We start from the raw sequence: 26,078 nt of genomic DNA, 5'->3' as shown, positions 1-26,078 counted from the left end.
CAGAGAGGGTGATCGGCTGCAATCTGCCGTCCCTGCAGGACTTGTTTGCTTCCAGGTCTCTGAAGCAGCTAAAAAGATCGTAGCCGACCCCTCTCTCCCCGGACAAAACCTGTTTGTGTCCCTTCCATCGGGCAGGAGGCTGAGGTCCATCAGGACTAAGACCTCCCGCCACACAAACAGTTTCTTCCCGTCGGCAGTCGGGCTCATCAACAGAGCCGGTCCCCCACTGACTGACTATAACATTCCACCGGTCACTCCCCCTCATACTGCACATGCCACTTTAACTGTCATTTATCACTTTGTCGTCACTCGTCACTTTGTCACTTGTCTGTTACTTGTTCGTTAGTGCACTTTATGCTTAATATTTTTCTTTTTAACTTTTTAATATTTAAAATGTGTAACTTTATTCCCTTGTTTTATACTAACCCATAGCCTTATTCTACTAACCCATTGCATTAGCATTTCATTCTACTTTATTTTATTACTTGTGAACTGTTGTCTTGTCTGTCTACTGTCGCGCACTAACTGCCAAGACAAATTCCTTGTATGTTTGGCATATTTTGGCAAATAAATGTTTCCTGATTCCTGATTCCTGATTCCTGATTCCTGATCATCCTCCTATCGAGCACAATTGACATATCATTTGTATACTCAAGACATTTTTTTAAAAAACTATCATCATATGGATTAATCTTGGATGGCTTTCAGTCATATTTGAGCCATCGCTGCTACCCTTTGAATACATTCTCCAACTGTGCTTGTCTAATGTGGTGGATTTTCACACAGCAGCAGCTGCCTACAATCACCTAATTGCAATCAGTGTGAGTAGAATCCCATAAAGGTCTTGGCATCCTTCTGTGCACTTTTTCATTCCTTCCTCCCACACCTCCAGGGGGAAAAGGACATGACTCATTGTTATCTGTGCGTCTGATTTCAACAGCCGGTTCTTTCTTTTGCTGCTGGACGTTTGTGCTGAGGTTGAACTCACTGCCATGGCGTCTCCATTTTGGTAAATACATTAATGTCTTTTTTTTTTAGAGATTTTTTGCTCGCCGCTTATTGGTCTGACTGTATTGTTTTCAGGCTTTCGTGGATTTCCAATCTGTTGTTTTGGGGCAGTATTTGTTTTCCTTCTCAAAAAGGTAAGACTTTCTATATTATCCCTGACCTTATTCAAACGCAAATCAATATGTCTGTTTATTCCCCGTTAGGTTGCAATATTGCACATGGCTACTATCTCAATGAGGATGAATTTAGTAGCCGTGTAGGAGGGCTTGATCCACAAACGTCAAACCAGTTTCATTCCTTTTCTTTGAAGCCAAACCATGACACTGCTAGTTTAAGGGATGAGATGCAAGCTATGAGAAACCAACGCTATGTTTTCCGTCAGAGAGAACCATTCCACCATAAAAACTATAAGGATGCCACCGTTTCTACTGGTCTTGGTGAAGAGATGACAAACGGCAAACCAGAGTAGACCAGGATGTCCCCTCCTCTCCCCCTGTACCGAAACATGTGCATGAAGGTCCTGATCAACAACACCCCTTAGGCATATCAGTGAGCGAGCACAGACAAGCAAAAAATATGGCAGGCCCCAGTTTCTCATCCATCAAAGATTTCAAACAGTTTGTGGAATTGATGAAGCGCGCTTTCTTAATGCCAGGAGATGACCTAGAAAGACATTTTCAAACCGCTAGGGAAACCATTAAAAAGGAGATGGCTTCTAATGAACAAACGGTGAATATGAAGAGGCAGCGCGACACGGGCCATAGGTTTTCATCTGCAAATGAAGGCACCGCCCATGACGACACCCGTGGAAATGAAGACCGGAGTACGGCGCTTGAACACGGTGCAAACTACCAAATGCCAAGTGAAAGCCTCTCTGTCCGTGATGCTATCGACCTCGCTGCAAATCTCGCGCCTACCAGCTTCTACGACAAACGAGGCCAAGGGCCAGGCTCTGCCGTCTACCCTCGTAATCATTCAGCAGCCACAGGGCCCGTGGTCACATTTCTAGGGGAAACCCCAATATTGTCACAAGTGCTCCTCATGTGAGAAACAAAGCTCCTCAGTCAATAAGCTACAAGCTCCCTGGACAAATACCCTATGGCTCATTAATTGGACATGATTTGTCGCTCAGTGGTCATTTGACTGCGCCCAGTGTCCACTCCCAAAACCGGCCATCTCAAGATTTCAGCCACTATTCAAGTAGGACCTCTGAGAAGAATATCAGGCAAGAACCAAAATCTCCGACTGAAGACTCTACAAAGGAAACTCAAAAACCATCTCGTGGTTTAGAACTTGCTAGAGATGTAACAAGCAGGGTGACTTCAGACCAAATCCTGTCTGCACCGATGCGCACACCTTTGAGTTCCTATCGTCGGGTTCCACGTGTCATGCCGCCGAGGGGTCAACTCTACGTCCCAGATTCTCAACCAGAACATGACAGAAGACCGGCCATATCATCTCAGGGCTATCAATACACTGTTGGCACGCTATCAAATTATATAAACCACATGCCTACCGCCCATCTGCCCCGATCCACGGGTTCGGTGTCGTCCAGCTCTAATAACCCTTCACAGAGTAGCACTCTTTTTGGAGTTTAAACCAGCCGCCCACATGATGCTCAGAATCTGTCCCTCAAGAGAAAGCCAGTCAGATTCTACACAAGGTAAACTGTGCAACCGCCCAGCTCTTATGGCTCAAGTAGACTGATGGTGGTCATCTCAAAGACAAGAGCGCAAGTGTTGGTCATCCTCTCAACCCAACTGCCCAGTCAAAAGATGAGAAACTGAAGCGGCATCTAGTCGCTGCCATTTCACATAGTTAGAAATTTTCAAATTTGTTAACGTTGCTAAACTTTAGAACGTAAGCTATGCCCAGGAACTGGAATCCATAATTCAATCTCACATGAGCATGGTGCAAGAAACTCCCAGCTATACTGTCAGCAACAATCATGTAATCGTCATCTATAAACTCTATGCACCATATCGACTGGATAAATACAAGAACACTAGAACCCACAATGTAAAAGGATTTCAACATTCAAAGGAATCAACTTCAAGAAATAACATGGTATGGAAAACTCTGGTATTTTACTTATGAATTTAACTGTGCTTATGAGTCATTGAAATCAAAATATGTAAACTATCGTTGAATACAGGTGAAGTGGCTGATCGTCGGTCTGCTTGTAAATATGGTACGTATTCACACTGTGATTGTGATGGCTCACACAACTAAATTTTGAATAATTTGTTTTTGTTTTCACAAGAATCTCCTGCTACCTTGAACTAGGAGGAAGATTCTGCAGTTCCATGCAGCTGTAACTAATAAAACCATGAAATATTAGTTTTTTTTTACCTCTTGATTGTTTGACATAGGACAAGTTCAACTGTATTTCTAGGTTGATTAATGACAATATTTAAGCACTGAAAAGCTATTGACACATGCCTCTCAATTGATTATTTTCAATTCGTCCGGTAAACAAAAACCTTTAAAACATCAATCTTGAGTAAAGCATATAATGCTTGCAGCGCATAAAAAACACAAGTTTGTTCAATTGTTCCTATAACAGCAGTAGGCATTCTCGAACAGACCACAGGACATCTAGAAAGGAATACAGAACAAATCTGTTTTCATTGGAGAAAAACATGAGAATCTGATTTTTGAAGCTACGTAGGCGCTGAACATACTGTCCCGCGGTGTCACCTGGGTCGTAAAAACTCTATGTCATTGCAGAGGTTGTTGAAAGGCACTGTTCTGCATCAGCAAAAAAATGTACCTTAGAGTTTAAACAAGATATAATGTTTTAATGACCGCCACACATTTAACATTTAACAAATTTAACATTGAACAGAAAAAATGCTCTACAAATATAACAAGACGGTAAACTTGTCATTCTGCATGAATATCAAACAATGAATTAACTCTACCTGTACAGTATTGGACATACTGAATACTGCCTAAGATCTCTACAGGCTCTCATTATAAATGTAACGTTGAATAAATCTTGCGTAGAGTACTTTATAGCTAATATGCACATAAAAGGACATGATCTCTTAATGTGAGGAAATGGACGAGATATAAAATACTTTCACTCTAAGCAGTGACTAAAAAAACTGAGTTATCTGGGCCACAAGTCTCAGAAACTCCGATCTTTGGGACATGACAGATAGGACGCTGTCAATAAGTCCTATATTGTCGAATTATAATATGGCCCAAGTTTTCCATATTCACGAAAAATTAATATTGGGCGAAATAGTGACATTTTCTGCAACAAGAGCGTAATATCGCACAAATCTTCACACACTTCTTCAGTCCGCACGTTGCGCTTAATTGTTTAATATATATTTCAAAAACTTCATGAAATATTTCCCAATGGAACAAACTATTTGCTAATTATACAGCAAAACATTTGTTCGGTAAAGCGGAGCTGCCAGACAGCCAGGGCTGTAGTGGAGGGTAAACGCACGTAAACGGCGTTTACGCACCTCTGGAATTTTGGAAATAGCGTTTACGCACCTATAAATAGCGTTTACGCACCTCAAAGTTCCCTGCGCCTTGTATTCTTCCGTTGGAATAATCCAAAATAAACTTGGTGTAATTTTAAAACAGCTAAGACTACGTTTCCTATTGTTGAACATATAAACGGCGTAGTCTGAATCATGTTCATCTGCGCTGTATTACGGTCTGTGAGGATCCAATCAGTGCCTTGCGGCTGCAGCAGCGACCAATCAGGATCCAGGAGGCACATACACGCTGTGGATCAGCCCAGTGGTCCCCAACCTTTCTTACCTCACGGACCGGTTTCATGTCAGACAATATTTCGCGGACCGGTCGAGAAGGTCCGACGGGGGGAGGGGGGGGGGGGGGGGGGGTAGTAGTCGCGCTCTGTGTTCGCTGGTCGTGCACGGTAAAAGAAAAACGCCTGGTGACGCGTAGATTAGAAAACAAGTCAGTTCTCAATGTGAAAAAAAACATGCTGTATAGGCTATTTATGATGACATAGGTAGTACATGAGTGTTCCTTTAACTTATGTTGTCAGTGTAATTGACAGGCTGCTTAACTGGTTAATGTTTGGGTTTCGGAAAGCTCTCGAAGGAGGCCTCACTCCTTTGTTCTCGTCCCGGCCGGAAACGAGGACACGAATGAGTCAATTCGTTTAAATTCAAAAATCAAAAAGTATTTAATAACTAAACAACGTTATAAGGAATGCAATTACAAAGTGAAATACTAAGCGAACAGTAAAATATTTCCCGAAATAGAGAATCCTCTGAGCAAGTCTGAAGCGACTTATCAAAGCGGCTGCAGGAAAATTCTAACAGTCCTTTCCCCGCTTTGGTCCTTTGAAAACTCTTGAGGTGTGTCTTCCTTGGTGCATTTGAATGTCATTGGCTTCTTCTTCAGAGTGTCTCCTCCTGGACTGTCCCCTTCACGTCGAGGTGTGAAGCTGCAGCTGTAACCTGAAACCTCTCTGTACCATCTGTCCCTCACATTCCAATGCATTCAATGTAGATATGTTTAGCTTTATGCCTCAATGAGTGAATTTAACAAAGCATACATTGTTTAAGTCTTCATCTTATAACTAGTACACTTTAATTACAACAAGTCATTAATGATCACCGTTCATCACACTTCATCATAAGATCTAAAACAGTTCATGTGGTTCAATTCTCAAGACATTTTCCTCAGTCGGCTGCGTTACATTAAGTTGTTCATTTATTACCTGACAGGAGAAACAACTCCCAAAAAACCCTCTTTGGGGATAAAATTGGATGAAATCCATAAAGGACGGCAATTGGCATCAGTCCCCAGGTTTTAACATCACATTGTGACAGAATGTTAATGTGTACAGTGTTTATATGATTTAAATGACTATGAATTGTGTTTGATTGAAATTGCATTCACTTCATCTAACATGTAAATGTAATAACTATTATCTAACATCACACAAACTATAATTCTAACACTAAACATTATTACACGTACTATAATTTCCTGACTAGGGGTGCACTGGCTTAAATCCCTGACATTAACTCTTAATTCAACATATTTGTTCAGGCAGTGAGAGGACAGGCAATGATGCCGAGAGCACAGGGAGAGAAACACCAGGCCCAATAGAGAGAGAAGCACAGAGGAGCCATGAACCCCAGAACGCCTGTTCTGGGGTTCATGGCTCCTCTGTGCAAGGCAGGACCTGACGTGGAGGACAAGGAGGCCCTCTGGGCACTACTGTGAAAAGGAGACTCCGTATGTAGATAGTTCTTAATCTGCAATTGTGTTGTTGTGTTGTGTTGACATACTTTTCTTTACTGTTTTCTTAAATTTAATAAACTACTAACACATGTATTCATTGTCATTGATTGTATATGACTTTTACTGATAACATAATGCAATATAGCCAGGACAGCCTTACAGAGTCGTGACACTTTGTGTTGCGTTGCTTCGCATCGCGTCGAGGTCTGTATGATCACAAAATTCAGAGTTTACCCACCTCTAATTTTACCACTACAGCACTGCAGACAGCGTTGCCAGATTGGGCGGATTTCTTTCAAATGACTGGCTTAACGTAATTTGGATCGGGGTTACTCCTGGCTAACTGTACTTTATGGGCACTTTCTTGCACATAAACATCAATCCTATTATCGTGATCCCGTCAAAGCTCTAAAATAATTGCGACGAGGCGATATGTCCGTCGGGCGGATTTTAAACTTTGTCCGTCAAACCTGGCAACACGAGCTGCGTGCAACAACGCAACAGCTCAGCGTTGAGAGCCGCCGCTTTTCTCCACACTTCTCCGGGTTCCACGTCAAAGAACCAGTCAACAGTATGAGTGGGTCTGTTTGTGTTCGTGTGGGGGTCGTCGGCAGCTAGCTGGGGGGGGGGGCGGGTTAGTCAGCTGGCGAGTCTGACGATCCGACTCAACGTTAGCTGACTTTGAGTTTGTAGCTAACTGAGTTTAGCTAACGCGAAGACGCAGCATGGGCGACGGCAGCATCGCTCCCCGGTTCGGCAACGCGAGAGCGTTCCTCGGAATAGTTGCCGGAGCTGGAGCCTCCTACGGGTTATACAAACTCCTCAGCGGCGGAGGCTTCAAGAGGAACAAGAAAAGCGCTGCCAATGAGAGTCCCGGGGTCAGGAGGAGCGAGTCCAGCGAAGCGCCCCTTCCGCCGGGCAGCCTGCTGGCCAGGGTGTCTGGACTGGACGTCGTCGCTCCCCGACCTGTGGATGCTGCATCGGGTAATGAAGCCGTGAAGCTCGCACGCTGGCTACACAAACCCGACCTTATATCCCAAGATGAGAAACTTCAAGCGCGCATATACACTCATATTTTGACACACAAGTTGGCTGTTTTGACTGAAAACAATAACCACAGCCAGGTCTCCTTCAGTGCAAGCACGTTTAAATGTGCATCTTTGTTGTGTGGTTCATCCTCCACAGGGGAAATCACCCAGCAGTCCTCTGGTAACCTGGATCCTCAGCACTTGAAGATGCTGCTGTCGTGTCTGAAGACCAGCAGTAATCCATCCGAGCGATGCCGGATGCTGCTGACATTGGGGAATTCTGCTGCCTTCACTGTGAATCAGGTGAGTGAAAGTCCACTTTCTTTTAAACAACACATTGTGTGAGTGAGGTTCATTCTAAAATGCTTCGTGTGAAGTTTTAAGGGGATCTAGTTAGATGCAGCTGATGTGCTTTGTAAGTGGTGCCACACAAAGCTCTGAATGCTTTCTGACATTTTTCTTTCCCTTTTTACTGATTGTCCAGAATCTTATACGGGACTTTGAAGGGATTCATATCATAGCTGGTTTCCTCTCTGATCCCCTGGCAGAGGTTAGAGTGCAGACTCTGAATGCATTGAATAATCTATGTATGAACATCCAAAACCAGGAACAAATAAAGGTATGTTGCCCTATAATGTACAGAAAATATCATGCAATCTGTTGCTGAACATGATCATGTTTTGTTTGAATGTTCATGTCCACACCTTTTTTTTATAGGTTTATGTCCCACAAGTGCTGGAGCTGATTGAGATGTCATCAGTGAATTCGGACCCTCAGCTTGCTGCTCTCAGGCTGCTGACGAACCTTTCCGTCACAGATAAACACCAACACTTGCTGAAGAAATCCATTACCCTTTTACTCTCTCTGCTTGTTGTGAGCAAAGAAGCATTACAGGTTGGTCTCTTTTTAGGTCACACCTGGTTGATCGTCTTTACGTTGTTGAATACCTTTTTGTAACGTTTAAAAGCTTGTAGCTCTTGGAAAACCGATCAGGCCAGTAGAGTTTTGAATGTAATGTGTGCGAATGAAACACTTTAAATATTTGTCTTTTCAGATTCAGGCTTCGAAAGTCCTTGTTAATTTGTCGTCCAATCCAGATATGATGGATGACATTGTTCAAGCTCAGGTAAGAATAATGAGATTGTGTACGTTAGCATGGATCAGGATTAAGAGCTCATCAAATAAGAAAATGGATTAAATAGATTACGTTTGTTTGTGATCACTAGTAGTGTCATTCAACGCTTCATTATAAATCCCCATTTTGATGAAAGTCCTTCCTCCTTTTTGTCGTAGACACCTGCCTCGGTCGTGCTGCTGTTTGATTCACGGACAGCCACCGCGGTGCTTCTGCGACTGCTGACGTTTGCCGGGAACCTAAAGGCCTGGAGGGCCTCGGCGCAGGTGGCCGATGAACTGCGGCGGACTCAGGATTGCCTCTTCCGGGTCATGTTAGATGAGTCCTCCCAGCTACACAGCCGACTGGTCCAGCTGCTTTCACACCCTGATGTTGAGATTCAGTCCCAGGTGGCCCGCATCTTGACATAGACGTCTCTCTCTGCACTCTCCATCCACACGCAGCTTTTGTCTCGACCGATTTTGCCAAAGCCATTGCCCGTCTAGTTCTATTATATATCTGTTGACTGTAATCTTCTAATATTCAATGCAGCATAGCCGCCTGCGGATGGATACTCAACTTACACACATTCTCTTTGCATCTAAAGTATTCCCCAGATAAGTGTTAATACCACAGATATGTGATCTATTCCACTTTTCCCTTGTATTTTACTTTCTTTCACTACATTTAATCAATGCGCGATGAGTTGAAAAAACCCTTTGCAACCAATGAATTTCCTCCTTATTGCCGGAGACACTGTGGATCTTTCCTTTCAAAGATCCACAGTGCCCTTTCTTCTGAGAAGTGAACCTGCTTTCTCTGAAGTCCTGCTCCAGGTGAAATTTTCTGAATCTAAACCCACTGCCAAACATTTTCTAGAGATAATGTCAGAAAGACCCGTGCAGCACAAACTAACTTTGTACCCTTCTTTACTACAGGGAGACACTTAAATGAAAAGTCCACGAGGTTTCTCGCCATGGAGACACTGTCACATGGCTGGACTACAACTCCTGTCCTCTCATTTATCAGCACGTTGGTTTTAAGGATGATGGTCTTCAAGATGTTATCTTCATTGGTGAATTGAATGTAAGCATCAGTGCATCTTGACTTTGGAAGAGACAGAATTAGGTCATCATACAGGACTGTTGCGCTCATGTTCTTTGACGATATGAGAAGTTTAGTGCGAGGATGCAGCGTTACTGACGTCAGTCCGATACTGACCCAAATAGTTGGATCAGGTATTTGAAACCATTATATTTAATAACAATTAAATTCATATTTATGTATTTGTTGCATTCTCTTTGACCATGTTAAGAAGATATGTTTAAGTGAAGCCTGATTTTCCTTCACATAAAATGATGACCTCCGTCTCTTCCACACTGTAAGGTATACGGCTTATTAATTAAACACAGGTATTGAACTTTGGATCCGCCGATGCCCAGGTGTCGATATTGGTACTGAAGAAGTCATATCGCTGCATCCCTACATAAGTGCATCTATAGGAAGAACTTGGAGTTTAAACACTGTCTCCCTTGCGTTAAGAGCAGCTTGCACAAGTGGTTGGGACACTTGATATAAGCTAAGCAGACTTTGAATAAAACCCCAGGTTTGATCCAGGATGCGCTGGTGGAGTTGCATCTCTCTCAGAAACACCTGTGAATTCCCCCGGGTGGAGCTGGAGGAAGTTGCAGGGGAAAAGGATGTCTGGACTGATTGTTTCGGCCAACACGAATGTCGTGCAGAAATGCAGCTTGAAAATGAGTTGAGGAGGGATCGACCTCTGACAAAGGTCTGCAAAATCTATTACTTAGTTTAAATGAACATTCTTTTGCACCCATTGATTGTTGATTAACAAAAGAGATGAGTGTTAAATACAAGCCTTGTCATCCTATATTATGCAATTTTCTATAATGAGATCAGCTGAAAGTAACACATCCACATATTGTCTGACCGGTGTTGTGGAGCCATCTCCTAGTTTAACATCTAAACGCATGAAAGATGTGACGATTATCTCAGAATATGATTTCTATTGCAAGGATTTTACGACACGAGCCAGACCAGGTCTAAAGAAATGCTGCACGTTTTTAATTTTGGACACTGACTTAAACGCAAATCCTAAATCTGTTTCAGGCAATATGGTTTACGTAAACACAAACAGCAGGAAGCTGGTTTACTTGTGGCCTAAATCGCCATATTTATTTAATGAAAAAATGTTTATTTTGTCTTTCTGAATGTTTCAATAAATGCTCAATGTGAAATATTATTGATTATCATTCGTATTTGTTTACTGAAATAGATTAAACTAGTAGCATTGTGAAAGTTGGACTGCCTTTTGGCCATGCATCTAAAATATCATTCTGTAACCTTTTTCAACATTACTTATGGGTTTCAACATAGTGGCACTATGACTGCAATTAAATATTTTCTTAAAAGAAATCTTTCAAGCCCACAGACTCATGAACATGTGACATTTGGGAAAGATAAGATGATGTGGAGTCAAATTACATCAGTTTGTTTATGGCGACGGATCTAAATTCACAGAGCCGCCACCGTGAAGATCTTTATTGTCTTAAGGTGTGTCTGACAACATTTTAGATGGATCTTCATAATCTGTGAGGAGGAGGAGGCACAACCTATGACCTGCTACTGTTACTACTAGAATTCCAAATTATCAGAATAATGTCTTCATGATCAGGATGTAACAACACACAAGACATTTGGAGCCGATTAAAGTACGGCCGTCTTAGAAAAAGCATATTTCATGGCAAACAGGGTTTCTTTGCTGTACGTTACACATACATAGTGTAATAATTATTTGACCTTTTAATATATTGTACCCTCAGTGCGAAGATCATAGCGCTGAAATATGAAGTAAATTGGATTCAATCTCTAGGAGGAGTTTGTTAAAGTACAACGAATGGCCAACTTGCTGTTGGGTTTAAGGGTTTCCTCCAAGAAAACTTTTTGTATGTTCTTTCACGGTACAAACACAGACAACATTTTATGCAGATTTTATGCATATTTTGGTAACCCCAATATTGGGGTTACCAAAATCTGCATAAAATCTTTTGTTTTTGTTCAGCAACTCCACACTCATTGTAGAACATAAAAGAAAAGTCGTAACCTTGCTGGTATCCCAAGCACCTTGTTTTTGCAAGGATGATGATAATTATAGTCGACATTAGAAGAACAATATGTTCTCTGCTCCAACTGTGTTGGTGGTCGGGCCCTAAATAGAGATGCTATACTTAGTTAGAGGTTATTATATCCACAGAGCTGTAATACAGATTGGACTGATATCGAACGGTCATCATTGCTCTGCTGTGACTTTGGAGGATGCAAAAGAGTCAGTTTTTAGAAAACTGGTCCAAGCAGTTATGTGGGTCAATATTGAATGCAACACAATGCATATTCAGGTGTCCTGTGACTAATACAGCTTTCTTCTTTCAAACTCCACACGTCAAGCTTAGAATTCAAACTTCTTGTAAAAGACAGATTCAGGTCTAAAAACAGATTTTTGATTATTTTCAACTTTATAAATGCCCACTGTCGAGCAGAGCTGTTTGCACAGGCAGTAAGCCGACCTTCATAGAACATGTACGGTTTGAATGAGCTTTCCTTTAAGGTTTTGATAACATAACATATTTTGAAAATCGTTAATACTGTACCTCTACACAGTAGTAATCACGATTTATTGTAGAAATATTAAAGAAAAAAATATATGTATTATTTTTGAATCCATAATATTCCTATGACAAATTGTGATTTTTGTGATGTGGGTGTTGAATTTGGGCGACATCCTTTAAGAATAAACCTTTATTAAATAATGATTGTCCCATGATGCGTTTTGGTCTTTGTCTCCCCCTTCTCTCTCTCCCACTCTGAAGCGGCGAGGAGACCGTCGCTGCGTCCCGCTGAGCTCCATCACAGTCTCACAGTGGATGCGGGCGCGTCGTCACACGGAAGCACGGCCGAGACGCGGTGTGGGGGTCGGTGGTGGTGGTGCGTATATTGGGGGAAGGAGAAAGGGGGAAGCGGGGGGACCTTTCAGATCAGCCGCATCGGCGATGAACATGCACACCGTGCAGCAGAAGTAGACGGAGCTCTCACGCCACCGACGCGTCGAGGATGAGCGGCACCGCGGCGGCCGCGGGGTCGGCCTCCTGCCGATTCGCCCACTATTTCGTGGAGTGCGGAGTGGACCCGGACACGGGCCTGGAGCCGGACGACGCAGCAGGTAGACGGGTCCAAAGAATCCACTCATTGCATGTAAAGGCACATCCGGGGTCGTCCTTTACACATTTGCTGTTTTATGTCAAATAAAATGCAGTGTGTGTGTGTGTGTGTGTGTGTGTGTGTGTGTGTGTGTGTGTGTGTGTGTGTGTGTGTGTGTGTGTGTGTGTGTGTGTGTGTGTGTGGGGTGGGGCATCTATTGGAATATGTTTTGATTGGACGCCACATTTCTTTCTTCCTTTCTTTCTCCTTGTTGACAACATCATGTATCTGCATAAGGCCTCTGTAGAATAGCTGATATTCAGGCCAATAGCCTTTTTATTCATAATCATAATGAGATAATAACCTTTTCTTGGGAGGATATCGGTATTTATAAACAAATGGTCTAAAACATGTACATGCATGTATATTTTGAGGAGCCTGTAATGCAGATAAATAAAAACACAAAACTCAAGATAATTACCGTTTACCGTGAATCTGAAGAAATCATTTAAAAGGAAAATGATATGGTCTCACCCTCTTGTTGTCTCTGCTTGGGGGAACATATTTATGGTCTTGTTTATGTGTTTTATTCATATTATTTAAAGAAAGCAGTGTAGGTCAAATTTGATTATATCATCGCTGGTTTCTGCAAGTCACCCACTGCTGGATGAGGAACAGAAAGGGTTGAGAAGAGTGGAGGACGACAGCATATCATGCCCTTTAACGCTGGAGCACAGATGGAGCAGCCTGTGGTTCACCGGAGGACTATGTGTGAGAACCAGCTCCCAGATATAAATAGGATGAGATGTAAAGATATGAAAGCAGTGATAATCTACGTGATGGCAGATCTGTTCTCTCAAACAGAGATGGGCTTTTTTCAGTTTTTAACACAGTAGGTCCATTTCACACCAAAAGCCAAATGTTGGAGGATATTAATGCTGGCTGGTAGGTGGATGTGGGGGTCGCCACAGCGATGACAGCTGCAGAGAATTTTTGTGATGGAACGCTTCTCAGCTGCTGGTCGTCAGAAATAGAGACGACAAGTGGCTTCGCTTTCTCCCACTGTGATTTGTTGACGCTGAGGACAGATTGACCCAGGAGGCATTTGTGACGTCTGCACGTGTTCTGGTCCGTGTGTGTGTGTGTGTGTGTGTGTGTGTGTGTGTGTGTGTGAGTGTGCGCGTGCGCATCTTGGTCTTTGTAAGGAAAAAGAGCTGAGCAGGTGTACCAACACATTGAATGTCACTTCCAGGATTGCGAACAATAGTCACCGTGTGTTGTTCTTTTGTAACAGGAACATACCTCAAATGGAGCCGTAACCCGACGTTCCTTCCTGCTTCAGCCAAATAACTTTTGGAATTAAAAAAAAAATGAATGAATTACTGCTCTAACTAACCATACTTTGATATCTGGTCCCCTGCGGCGAGTGAAAGTGCTGGTGGCTAGTACATCTAAGCTTCACCAATCTGCTTATATAACAGCGGGTCATCTCAGGCCCACTGCAGCAGTGGGCTCCGCTCGCCTTCCAAGGGATTTATTCCTCTGTGTTTGACTTTACATCCGTTTTCTATAAAGCTGTATCTGTATAAAGCAGGAGATGTTTATTCTATCATATGCACCAGCATTTGTTCGTGTGAGGTTTTCCAGTATCTTTTGTTTGTTTTCGTGTCATTGGAGGTTGCCTACCGAGGAACAATCTTCCCTTGTTGGCTTCCCAATAGATGCCACTGTGTTTTCTCCGGCCTTATCGAAACGTCACGTGACGTCGCCTGTCGCCGGATGGCGGAGGCCTCATCCCTCGACTGTCACGGGGGGGTGTATGACATCACTGGAGAGAGAGAACTCCCTGACCGAACATTTGAAAGCTGCATCATAATGTTGAACGGATTGCAAAGATGTATAATGTTTTGTAGTCTTAATATAGGCAAAAATCAGTTTATTTTCAGGCTGTCGATTCTTTTATCCGTCATTCATACGAGCCCAGCACCACGTTTGTGTCTCAGGCTGAGGTGAAGAGAGAAATGAGTCTTTCTTGTTCTATGGCAATGATTAGACCTCCAGTGGACGGACAAATGTAACGCAAAAACAAAGTGATTTTAACAGTTTGAGCCAAAAAGGCAAAATTCTCTGTCAGTGCCAATTGTGATTTGCTGCCATTACATCTCTATATCCAACTTCATCTTCTCATGTGATCATGTGAAAAATGGGACATAGGGGGTCAATCATTTGGTGGACAGGACAGACGTCTACGGCTCTTTAATCATCCCAATTAAGCATGCCTGATTTTGGGGAGCCACGCGTCGACATAAATCTTTGTGATTCATGTCTAAACCGCGAATGCATTCGAGCTAAACATGCTAAACTAGTTTCAGTATCTCAATTGTGAGGATCTGCTGATTTTGTCTGAATTACTTTATATAAATAATTACATCTGTGCCCCTGGCCTCTTAGTCCGACATAACAGGCTATTTTAAGAAAACACCCAAGTGTGCTCTTTACTCCTGTGGCGCAGCTATCTCTCTCTCGAGGGGGCGCTGTGCGTCATCTTGTAAGCAGTGTGTCAAAGCTGAAAAGAGAAGGTAAGTTTTCTAATTGCATCTGTCTTTCTTCTCGTGGCAATGTTGGTTGAAGCCAAAAAAGAGACAAACGTGAGCCAGATGGGGCAACGCATCAAATCTGTGCATCGTGACTTTCCGTGTATACGCTGCACATTCAAACCCTCTCATGCACATGTAGCTGTTATATAAGTATCTCTCCGCCTTCATCTGGAGTCTGAGCACAGAGAAATATCAAAAAGCAGCATATTTTTATCTTCAAGCAAGAGAGTTTCCTTCTGCAGAGTGTCAGCGATGAAGGGTGCTTTCCCCTTTTTGCTGCAAAATGGACCTTGCTGTCAAGAACAGATGAACTTTTGTTGTTGTTTTTCCATAAATACTAGCTGCTGTCCTCTTGTGACGTCCTCTGTTTTGTCCTTCACATTGTGCAATGCCGCCTTGCCTCAGCAGACACAGAGGTCAAAGACCAGTCTGTACCAATGTCATATATTTCAGTAACGCTCTTTTTCTCTGCGTCTGTCTTTCAGGGGAAGGCTTTCAGCAGAGCCCCATTGGACGTTCGTTCAAGTCCAAGGTTCTGGTGCACTACCCCGAAAGCGCAGACAGAAACCCCTTCAATAGAGATGCCGTCAACATGGTAAGGTCTTGGACATAAACGCCCTTTTTCTTTCCCACTAACTGACGTCGTTATTAAGGACTACATTTGACACTTTAACCTCTCTTTCGTCTTTTGCTCTCTGTTTTCTCCCCAGCTCTGCATGCCGAGGGGTCTCTCCTTCCGCACACGCACTGACAAGCTCGACCCTCAGTTTCACTCGTTCGCGATGTCTTTTGACGACGGCGCGCGTTCCTACGGCTTTGTCCACACCTTCTACGAGGAGGTGACGAGTGCTCAGATCATCACTGCCATGCAGGTCCTCTGCCAGATGCACCACGTGGAGCACCACTCAGCTTCATCTGCCTCCTCGCCGTCGTCCTCGTCTTCATCTGCATCCTCGCCGTCCACCTCCAGCATGGACTCGCTAGTGAGCAGCTTGGACGAGTCGGATGCCGAATCTCTGGCGTCCGCTTGCCTGGGCTGCGCGGGCTCCTTTGATCCGGCTCGGGACACTCTGTACGTGTCCAAGGCGCTCTGCCTCCTCACGCCGCTCCCCTTCCTTCAAGCCGCTCGAGAGTTTCTGTCTCAGCTGCACCAGGCGGTGACGTCTCACACGGCCCCTCCCCTCCCGCTGGAGGGCTACATCCATAACATCATCTACGAGGTGCCCCTGCCCCCTCCGGGTCGGTCACTGAGGTTTCACGGGGTGCAGGGGCCCATCGTGTGCCAGCGGCCCGGCCCGGGCGAGCTTTCGCTGGCCGAGTATCCGCTTGGGGAGGCGTTCTCACTGCTGGGCGTAGACAACATGGTCCAACTACTTACTTGTGCACTTCTGGAGACACAGGTCCTGCTTTGCTCCCGCGGTAAGCTCACTATTCACTTAGCGCATACGGTCATAGTGCAGTTTAAATGTAGACATTTGACAGTTTTTGCAACATTTTTGCAGTAGCAGAGCAGCTGTTTTCCCTTTTAACAAAATACCGTTAATAACATTATGTAAATATATAAATGAACACGATTTCCAATATAACTACGCCACATGTAACCTGACACAATCTATGACAACCGGTCAGATGAGTTTGAGGTTAAATACTGTCAAGAACTGACATTTTAGTTTATTTAATGTAATAAATAAGTAAGTAATTGGGCTGCGCTCTGTAGCATGTACATATTAATCAAATAGTGTCAGCGACTCACGTAAACAGCTTGAATAAATGACAGTTAAGGGGGTGTATTTGAAAATACAGGTGCTTCCTTTGCTGATTCCCCCTCTCTCTCTCTCTCTCTCTCTCTCTCTCTCTCTCTCTCTCTCTCTCACACACCGTCTGTCTCTTCCTCCTCTTTCTCATCACCTCAGACTACCAACGTTTGATGACAGTGGCAGAGGGCATCACCACTTTGCTATTCCCATTCCAGTGGCAACACATCTACCTGCCCATTGTTTCAGCACCGCTACATCACCTCCTGGATGCTCCTGTGCCGTTCCTGATAGGCATCCAGCGCAGAGATGGAACTCAGCGATCCGCACTCCACCTGCCACACGAGGTACACAAGCGTAGTTTCTTGTGTCAGCATGACAGTAAAGATTTCAGGACAATGCACTTCTCCAGAGCTTTACACCTCCTCCCCCCCGACACACATGCATGTCTTCAGGCTGCACAAATATCTCACTGAAGTCTCTTTGAAGTCGCGCTGACCAAGAAAGGAGGAGTTGAAAGACACCCAGAGGGGTTGATGAAAGCATTAATGCAGAGCATTAGAGATCCAGAACAATGAGACTCACTGAATAATTAATGATGATTGGGGATCTCCACTTTAGGGGGTAAATTGCAAAAGATTATGAAATGTTGGAGCATTTAGTTGGATTTTTCTTAATCTAAGCGTCCAAATGCTCAAAAGACTGGTAACATTGGCATATTCCTTATTGACACCCAGGAAAAAAAATTGAAATTGCAAACAGAATGACAGAGATGATGACAAAACATAATCAAGAGGTGAAGACATCAACTACGAGGATGAAGGTGCACAGTGTGCGCTCTACATTGCATCAACTTGAGGATGTAAACTGACTGCCCGAGGTCACTGTTGAAGGTTGCGTTACTGCTGAGTGCTCCACCGCTGCTTATAGAAGCAGTATTTTTAAATTAGTGCTTGTCTTTCTCACAAACTTCTGGACTTCATTGCTCTGCAGCTTTATTGGCAAAATCTGGAACTTGGCACTTGGCACGCGTTTCTGATTTCTTTGCCAGAGTGAAAGCCTGACATTGAAGGTTTCCACAATTCCCGTATTGCAGCGATAACAGTATTTATTAGATAATCCTTCAATTGCTAATATCCTCTAAGAGATTAATTGCAGTGAAATGCCAGATTCTATTAATGGAAAGTAAATCTTCCTATCAGATCTTCATCGGATGTTAGAGCTCAGCCACTGCATTGAGATTGGTTAAACCTGTTATGATTATCTGATGCAGAAACCGGTTGAAAAGTTTTTTTTTTTCCTGCTTCAAAGGCAAATCTGTGCTTCGTGGACATTGACAGCGGCTGCGTCGAGGCCCCCGAGGACCTCCCCGTGTTTCCAGACCAGGTTGACTTGATCCAGGAGTTGAGTGAGGTACTGCTGCGTTTCGGGCTCCCTCCACGGGGCGGTGCGGCCCCGGCGCCCACAGCCGCCGCCGCCGCCGCCTCCCCTCGCCTCAGCAGCCTTGTGCTGGAGGATCTGATGGAGGACAGGAGGAACGGGAACCTGGGAGGTGAGGAGCTGGAGGTGCTGGAGAGGCTGCAGGCTCTGGCGCGCCGGTGCGGAGGAGAAAAGACGTCCGACGGAGGGAAGACGCTGGGACACATGTTGGAGAAGGAGGAGGAGGAAGAGTTAAAGGCTGCAAAGCTAAACATTCAGCTGAGGGAGGTGTTTGCGGGACGTTTTACTGCCCTGTTTGGCCGGTATGAGGAGTTTGTCATCCACAGCGCTCTTGACTTGGACTCCTGGTTGAGCAACCGAGAGGCAACATTCAGCTTTGACAAGGTACTGTTAATGCACAGACACATAAAATACTGTGTTGATGCCACTGATTCTCCCACTAAGATGTGTTTTTGGAATACTTTGTGACAGGCCCTTCATCAAACTGTCCATGTTGTCTTTGTGCTCATCAATGTTTCAGGGTTCCTTCCTGTCAGTTCAGCCTGGGACACACCTGCACTTCTTGTCCCGGTTCCTGGAGACATCCATGTTTTCTTCCTTCGTCGATGGGAAAGTGATATCGCGCTGGGCGGAGAGAGAACCACTGCAGCAGCTGTTTGACAGCCGCCTGGAGACGGAACGACTGTACGACACAGACGAAGAGGACTCCCGTAACTGTCGCTACAGGAAATGCACCACAGTCTTTGAATCAGGTACTGTGACGATGTTCATCACCAAAATAAGATTAATTAAAGTATATTCAAGTAAATATTCTGCTAACCTCATTGACAGCATGTTTGCATCTGAATCTGGCTGTTTAACTAAATTAAAATAATCCATAGAAGATAGAAGATGTGGCCACTTTATCGTTATCCCCACGACTCGTCATGAGTTATTTACGGTAGATATCCCCGTCGGACCCCAAACCTTCGATTTGGGTTTGTTTCTGCAGCTCAGTTAATCGAGTGCAGGCTGCTGAAGGCTGACCACACTGCCATACACCCCCACCTGCTGGACATGAGGATCGGACAGGGCCGTCACCATCCGGGCTACTTCCCCAAGCTGCAGGCTGACGTGCTGGCTCAAGGACAAAACACCAACAAGTGAGCCCTTTTTCTACTGTTATTCAGTAACAAGAGTAATTCCCAACCTCAGCTCAACTGATCCGTGAATAATATTTGTGATTAAACCAATATATGCACATGTTTTAGGTTGTGGTTAGTCATCCAGATTGGATTATTAAATTGTGTGATGCTTATCTTTTTGTACATTCATTAGTCACAGTTGATAGTTAGATTTAGTTCATTCACACACAGTAGAAAAATGAATGTATTTTATATATACAAACAAATCCCAATAAACTGAACTGTGAATTTATTTTTGGTCTTATCTGGGTAAACAGATGGTCTGGACGTGTCACAGCATCTCGCAGGACTGACCTCAAGAGATCAATTGTGACTGAAAACCCAGCGGTGGACAATGACTACAGACCGGTACTCTGACGCACACCCACGCACACAGACACACACCATAGAAAGCCTGCGTCTGATATATTTACCTGTTGTTTGGTTCGACAGAAGTACACGTTTGCCAGGAAGAACCTTCGCCAGGCGAAGCTACTCGATTTGTCGCCTCAAGCGGTCACTCAGACTCAACGGGAGTTTGTCGACGGGCTGCTCAGCGAGTGTCGACTGAAGGTCAGAGCTCTATCTGCGTGGCGACGGAGGCCCCGGTGTCACTGATTTATTCACTTTCTCAAGGTTAATACCACAAACCGGCTCTCTGGCTTTATAGGCCAAACGAATGTTGATGGAGAGGATGGGGATGGAGAGCGTGGAACTGGGTCGGGGAGAAGCCAACATCACGGGCCTGCAGGAAAACACACTCATCCACGGCCTGTGTGACCTACTGGAGAGAACCTGGGGCCACGGTCTGCAGCTCAAACAGGTCAGGCACATATTTCACACACCATATCAGCTCAGATTAACAAAATATAAAAAAAACATGTTTGTTGCCGCATCATGCACGGGACCACAAAGAGGCGACTGTATGAGCAGGTTGAATATTGACTGTGTATTCGTGAGCAGGGGAAGTCCGCTCTTTGGTCCCACCTGCTTCACTATCAGGCGGCCCGGGTGAAGACGGAGATACCGGCTGAGTCTCCAGGTCGGGGGACAATCTTGCTGTTTTTTGGGGGTTTTTTTTGCGTAAAACCAGTGAGCTAAGAGTTGGATTGTCAGAGGTGTTTAACTCTATTGTCTATTTAGGGTCTAATGGTTTTGACCAGGGAAAGTTTGATGTTGGCACTCTGCTCCTGAGAGGATCGCTATTACAGGATACAAGGTAACCAAAGCAAACATGCTTTAGTGTTAGAAAGGGTGGTGCACCATTTATAAAATGGAGATGAAAAAATAACTGATGTCTTGGTTGCAGACCAAGAATCATTAGATGAAATGCCGAAAAAGCTTATTTTTCTCACTTATCTGGTTTTATTCCAGGTTTATCCAGACCATGGCGGAGGGTATGTCTGAGGTGGGTCAGGCTCGTGCCTGGATCCATCTGGCTCTGGAGAAGAAAATGCTGTCCCAGCACCTCAAAGAGCTGCTTGCAAACCAGGAGCTGCTCAGGTCAGAACTCACTTATAATTGACCTCAATGACAAGCAGACAGAAGGCCATTGTTTCTGGGAGTAGTTTATAGTGTGTTGCTTTCTCTTCCGACAGGCAGATTTATAAACCTCATGCATTCCTGCTCTGTGAGGAAGAAAGGGAGCAGTTTCTGTTCCACCTGCTGTCTCTCAACACTGTGGACTACCTATGCTTCACACACGTCTTCACCTCCATCAGTAAGTAAACCTCACCAAAACAATGTTAGAATGTATTGGCAAATATATAAGGACCCTATATACTTCAATTACACAGTTTCCGACAAATGAGGCATTGAAGTGTCCCCCGTGCCGTGAAAATCCTTTTTACTCAGAGTATTGTCAGATGTAAGTGAATTAAATCTCTCTCGTGGTTCTCCAGGTATTCCATACCGTGTCGTCATAACACCCATGAAGAAGCTGAGTATTGCAATGGCAACAGTTGACCCTTGGGTGTGTGTGTCGGGAGAACTAGGGGATTCAGGCGTTAGACAGATCCCAAAGAATACACAAGAGATTTTCTTCCAGGTTTGTGTACACTCTGCAGCAATACGGTAAACATAGTGTCATGCAGAGACAAACACAGAGAAAAGACTCACGGCGCTTTGTGCTTTGCTTTCAGTGCAAGAACCTGGGCAGGCTGAGCATGCTGCAACTGGGACAGGAGAACTCTGGCCTGCTGGCCAAGTGTCTGATCGACAGTGTGATGGTCTATAATGAGGTCACCGGACACACCTACAAGTAAGCCTCTTATTTTGACCCTGGTGGCATCAATTAACACTTGAGTTAACCTTCAATCATAGCAGCTAAGTGTGTTTGGGGAAAAGATCTGCCCGTCCGGTAAAGACACAATTCAACATATTGACTCAAGTATTGAACGTCTGAGCCTCCTTATATACTGCAATGACAATCTTTGCGAGTTCATTTAAAACCATAAAGTAATAAACTAATGTCCTCTGAGTATCACCTTTGAAAATTGTTGTCAGTTATCCAAACATCTTTAGAACTATTAACCATACACACCCACTACACAACACGATGTGGCGGCACAATGAATGTTTTGAAGTTCGATGATGTTAGAATCCTTCTTCTTTCCCCTCAGGTTCCCGTGTGGCCGATGGCTGGGGAAAGGCGTGGGCGACGACAGCTTGGAGAGGGTTCTCATCGGCCAGCTGGTGTTACCCGAAGGGGAAGAGGACGCTGCAAGGTGGACGGGGACGCCTCCGGAGCCGGCCTCTCCCTCTCAGAGTGTGCGGGCCGTGCTGGGATCGCTTGGCAGCCGAACCAGTACGTAGTGACAAAGAACACATTCTTCGGTACAATGGTTGACCTGCTTGTTGGTACAATAACAGATTCTGCTCCCGGGTCGCCTTTCTGTTTAGCTCGTGCTCACTTCCCCCTACGTAAATCATCAATTATCCTTGTGTTTCCCTTGGTAAGGTCTCTTTGTTTTATATTATCAGGAATACTGTCTGCTGAAGTACATGAGGACATGAGGGAAGCAGCAAATAACCTTGTCAAACACTTTCACAAACCCGAACAAGAGGTATGTGTAACTACTTTTATAGTTTTAACATGTTGGCTGAATAAGCAAAAAAGGCTTATAATAATAATAATAATACAATAAAATTTGATTTAATAAGGAATGTGCAATGCTATCAATCCCCTGCTCGTTTTATTTTTATCTAGCATTGGTTTGTTACCCCGACGTCTCCAGTCCACGCATAATTTGTTGTGTTTGTGTATCAGACTATCCTCTCTCATCAGCACTGCAAGTTAACAGCGCTGAAGAGACTTGATGGATCACTTTCATTTTTCTCTAATGGGCCTCCTATTCATCGAAATAACATCTTCAGTGTACAGCATTTACTCTGTTTGCTTTCTCTTTGTTTATGAAAGAATAGCATTTTGAAATAAAAAATGAACAAATAGTTTTCTTCTGTGGGGAATTTGGGGAAAACTGCATACGTGGGGATTTACTGAAGGTGCGAGATGAGATTTTTTCTTTCAATACCTCTTTTTTATTAACTGCCATTTCTCTCATTCCAGAGGGGAAACCTGACGGTCTTGTTGTGTGGTGATGGCAGTCTGGTGCTTTCCTTGGAGAAGTTCCTCCTGCACGGGCTCAAATCGAACTGTCTTTTCCAGAGGAATGTGTTTGTTTGGGACTTTGTTGGTAAGTGATGTGTGTGAGTGCATTAAAAGCAATGTTTTACTTCTTGTTGATGTCCCCATCAAGCGGTGATGACCATACAGTGTTGGTCTTCTACAACCTATTTCCCTCTAATTATCTGCATATTAATACGGTATGAACTGACAATATGGCTAACTGTTTCCTATAGAAAAGGCAGTGGTTTTCATGGAGACAGCTGACCAAATGGGTGACATGCACGGGTCAATGCTGATCAAGGATCCCCCTTGCGACTTACTGTGTCACTATGTCAATGCCATCAATGGCACGTCACGAAACATTGGAAAAGAGGGAAAGTTTCAGCTGTTCGTCTGCTTAGGAGTCAGGTAAGTGGTCACCATTTGCATCCCGCAAGCAGAGCTTTGTGATTGGACTGATGCTTCAAATGAAATATGCATTCCGTTTGAAAATAGTTTCCTCATTACTTTAGTGATGATAAAAAAAAACATTTAGTTTTGCATGTTTCTCCATCAACAATATAAATTGGTCTTAATAAAATCTAGGTGGGTTTTTGTCCATTCAACCATTTTTTCTTATTCTCTCTCAATTAAAGTAAACCGCTTTAAAACCGTAAGAATGGTTTATTGATATACTATTTTGTGTGCGATGCTTGTAACGTAACGATATGACTTCTTGTCTTGTCGAGCTGTGGACTGATGTTGAATGAACTCTGAATGATTGTTTCTTGCGGTTGAAAGCCACATGCGCAACCTCTGTCACGTAGTCAGCCGACTCACCTCACCAGGCCTTTATGGGACTGTAATTGACCACTGACCTGTTCCTCTTGGCAGGGACCGGCTTCTCTCCTGGTGGCTCCCCCTGCTGGCTGAGTGTCCCCTGACAGCGAGGACATACGAGGACGGCGCACTGTTGCGGAACCGAGCTGCTGTACACTCCCTGTCCCGCATCCTGCACACACTCAACGAGTTTACCATTACCCTGGAAGCTGCACTGGTCAAAGGAGTTGACCTCTGACCCAACAGATAAGCCCCGGCTCTGTGACTTACTGCAGGAATGCAGACGGGTTCAAACATTCATCTTGCCATGTGTGGTTAAGGGAAGGACATTCAGGCACTTGGGAAATGTGACCTTTTCACAAATGAAGACAGTGGACCAGAACAAGTCTCTCGGAGCTCAAGCTCCAAACATATTGCCTTGTTCACTGATGTAAATGTCTTATATGCTGTATTTGCTTCAGGAAATAGTCCGGTTTTCCCATGCTTGTTTACACTGTGAAATTCATGTTTCCTCAAGGAGAAATAGAAAGTTATTTACCAGCTCACTCCATTAGATGTACCTGACCCACTGACAACCATAACTCTCCTTCAACTGCTGTTTTGCTTGCACTTGAACTTCAAACTAAGCACATGCATGGCCAAAATAAAATAAAAAAATTGTTTACTTTATCTTAGTAGTTGATCTAAAAATATTAGGACTCAGGCCTTATTGTACAGAAAGAAAAAAGAAAGAAAAAAAACCTTGACTTCATCCATTGGATCTCCTATTAAATATATTCTACAAAGATGATGTTCCCAATTGAGGATATATTACAAAATGTTCTATTATGATGCTGTCTAACAGCTTGCCTGTTTATCATTGTTTACTTCAGTTTGGGGTCCCCTACTGAAGAGTCCTTTGTTGGTGAAAACGGAAACCAAACCGGTGTCCTAATTGTGTCTAAACAAAAAATGTTTTTCCCTCTCTCATTGTAAATATGTTATTTCAGATCTTTAATATATTTGCTCTCGTTTGTTATTATAGTGTGCTGATTTTGTGGTATATTTTTCTGTATAAAGTTATCTTGTTTGTGTCTGTGTAAACAGTAGATTCCACTGTGGAGTCACTTAACTAAATATGTGGATAATAGTCATGCTTTTTGTTTCTAAAACATTTAGTTGTCAGACAATGAGTAGAGTAGAGTTTCTACAAAACTCTATGTTGTCACATTTTTAATTTAAAAGTTATAGAGTTACAAAAATTCTGTCTCCTGCACTGTCCTGCGAGCACTATGTAAACACTATGACCGCACCTTTATTATAATTTAAAACAGCTTAGAAAAAACAATGAGCTGTTATTTATAACGTGTGTTGTCAAAGATTAAAGATAACATTGACAATAACTGATTTGGTCAGGTATTTGTTAAAATCTATGATTTCTAAAATGAAATAAAATTCATGCACAGGAAAATAATTATTAATTGCAAAATGTTTACTGTACATGTATGACCCGATTAACTGCTTTACATGTTTACAAAGAATTTGACACTCATAGTGTGCCAAATAAATACTTGATCAACTACTGTAGGCCACATGTGTTTGCCCGTGTCCTCGGGCAACGGACACTCCTTTGATTGGTTTAATGAAAGCGTCGGCAGTGTCATAGCCATAACACCAAAAAAGCCTCAAGGGACGAGCATTTGTGCAGTCTTTCAAATTCAATAACGCCCGAAAACAAAACTTGAGTAATTATTTATAGAGTATTCATTGCAGAGTGCTATTACTGTTTATTTTGACCATGGATATATAATTCACATCCGCAACATCTTTTTATTTGAATTAAGATTTTTCCAAAATTGTATCACAGTCAGCATACACACTAAAAAATCTAATAAACCAATGTAGTGGTTATGCCACTGCGGATAACTGCACTGCAACTGCTAAAAAAGGAATTCAAGTGGATGTTCACCCTGAACTGATCACTAAATAGAGGCCACGGTTCACCCACCTTTTACTAACCACTAATCTGGAGGTCCGCTGTCACGCAATTTAAATCACCAAAGCGCATTTTCCCGCTGGACGCCGA

At 43.6% G+C, this 26,078-nt stretch overlaps 2 protein-coding genes and 1 long non-coding RNA gene across 3 annotated transcripts; all 3 read left to right on the top strand.

The window, feature by feature from the left end:
• The first annotated feature begins 2,857 nt into the window (after positions 1-2,857).
• LOC120812577 (uncharacterized) lies at positions 2,858-3,348 on the top strand. The gene is made up of 2 exons (XR_005710666.2): positions 2,858-3,075; positions 3,164-3,348. It is a non-coding gene; the product is annotated as an uncharacterized LOC120812577 (long non-coding RNA).
• A 3,368-nt stretch (positions 3,349-6,716) lies between these two features.
• LOC120812441 (armadillo repeat-containing protein 10-like) lies at positions 6,717-10,660 on the top strand. Its single transcript, XM_040168379.2, has 6 exons — positions 6,717-7,239; positions 7,441-7,586; positions 7,768-7,902; positions 8,001-8,177; positions 8,338-8,409; positions 8,577-10,660. Exons 1-6 carry the CDS (start codon positions 6,981-6,983, stop codon positions 8,826-8,828), a joined length of 1,041 nt encoding a protein of 346 aa, XP_040024313.2. The 5' UTR covers positions 6,717-6,980; the 3' UTR covers positions 8,829-10,660.
• Positions 10,661-12,275: 1,615 nt separating this feature from the next.
• On the top strand, positions 12,276-25,395 carry LOC120812440 (DENN domain-containing protein 5B-like). Its single transcript, XM_040168378.2, has 21 exons — positions 12,276-12,634; positions 15,695-15,804; positions 15,920-16,628; positions 17,123-17,310; positions 18,275-18,787; positions 18,924-19,155; positions 19,395-19,545; positions 19,845-19,935; positions 20,020-20,139; positions 20,237-20,389; positions 20,530-20,608; positions 20,710-20,785; positions 20,941-21,069; positions 21,165-21,286; positions 21,468-21,613; positions 21,708-21,826; positions 22,188-22,372; positions 22,549-22,631; positions 23,135-23,261; positions 23,428-23,602; positions 24,068-25,395. Exons 1-21 carry the CDS (start codon positions 12,526-12,528, stop codon positions 24,249-24,251), a joined length of 3,801 nt encoding a protein of 1,266 aa, XP_040024312.2. The 5' UTR covers positions 12,276-12,525; the 3' UTR covers positions 24,252-25,395.
• Positions 25,396-26,078: the final 683 nt, after the last annotated feature.

Source organism: Gasterosteus aculeatus, chromosome Y (genome assembly GCF_964276395.1).
Source record: "Gasterosteus aculeatus chromosome Y, fGasAcu3.hap1.1, whole genome shotgun sequence".
NCBI classification, from domain to species: Eukaryota; Metazoa; Chordata; class Actinopteri; order Perciformes; family Gasterosteidae; genus Gasterosteus; species Gasterosteus aculeatus.
Note: the sequence above shows the minus strand (reverse complement) of the source record. Positions and strands in the feature narration are given on the sequence as shown.

What these genes read in the sequence shown, in the direction of transcription:
- LOC120812441 (XM_040168379.2), top strand. Translation starts at nt 6,981, where the DNA reads ATGGGCGACGGCAGCATCGCTCCCCGGTTCGGCAACGCGAGAGCGTTC. An exon ending in ACCTGTGGATGCTGCATCGG is followed by an intron (nt 7,240 to 7,440) that starts GTAATGAAGCCG and finishes CATCCTCCACAG; the next exon opens with GGGAAATCACCCAGCAGTCC. An exon ending in CTGCCTTCACTGTGAATCAG is followed by an intron (nt 7,587 to 7,767) that starts GTGAGTGAAAGT and finishes CTGATTGTCCAG; the next exon opens with AATCTTATACGGGACTTTGA.
- LOC120812440 (XM_040168378.2), top strand. Translation starts at nt 12,526, where the DNA reads ATGAGCGGCACCGCGGCGGCCGCGGGGTCGGCCTCCTGCCGATTCGCC. An exon ending in CACTCCACCTGCCACACGAG is followed by an intron (nt 17,311 to 18,274) that starts GTACACAAGCGT and finishes CCTGCTTCAAAG; the next exon opens with GCAAATCTGTGCTTCGTGGA. An exon ending in GTTTGTTTGGGACTTTGTTG is followed by an intron (nt 23,262 to 23,427) that starts GTAAGTGATGTG and finishes TGTTTCCTATAG; the next exon opens with AAAAGGCAGTGGTTTTCATG.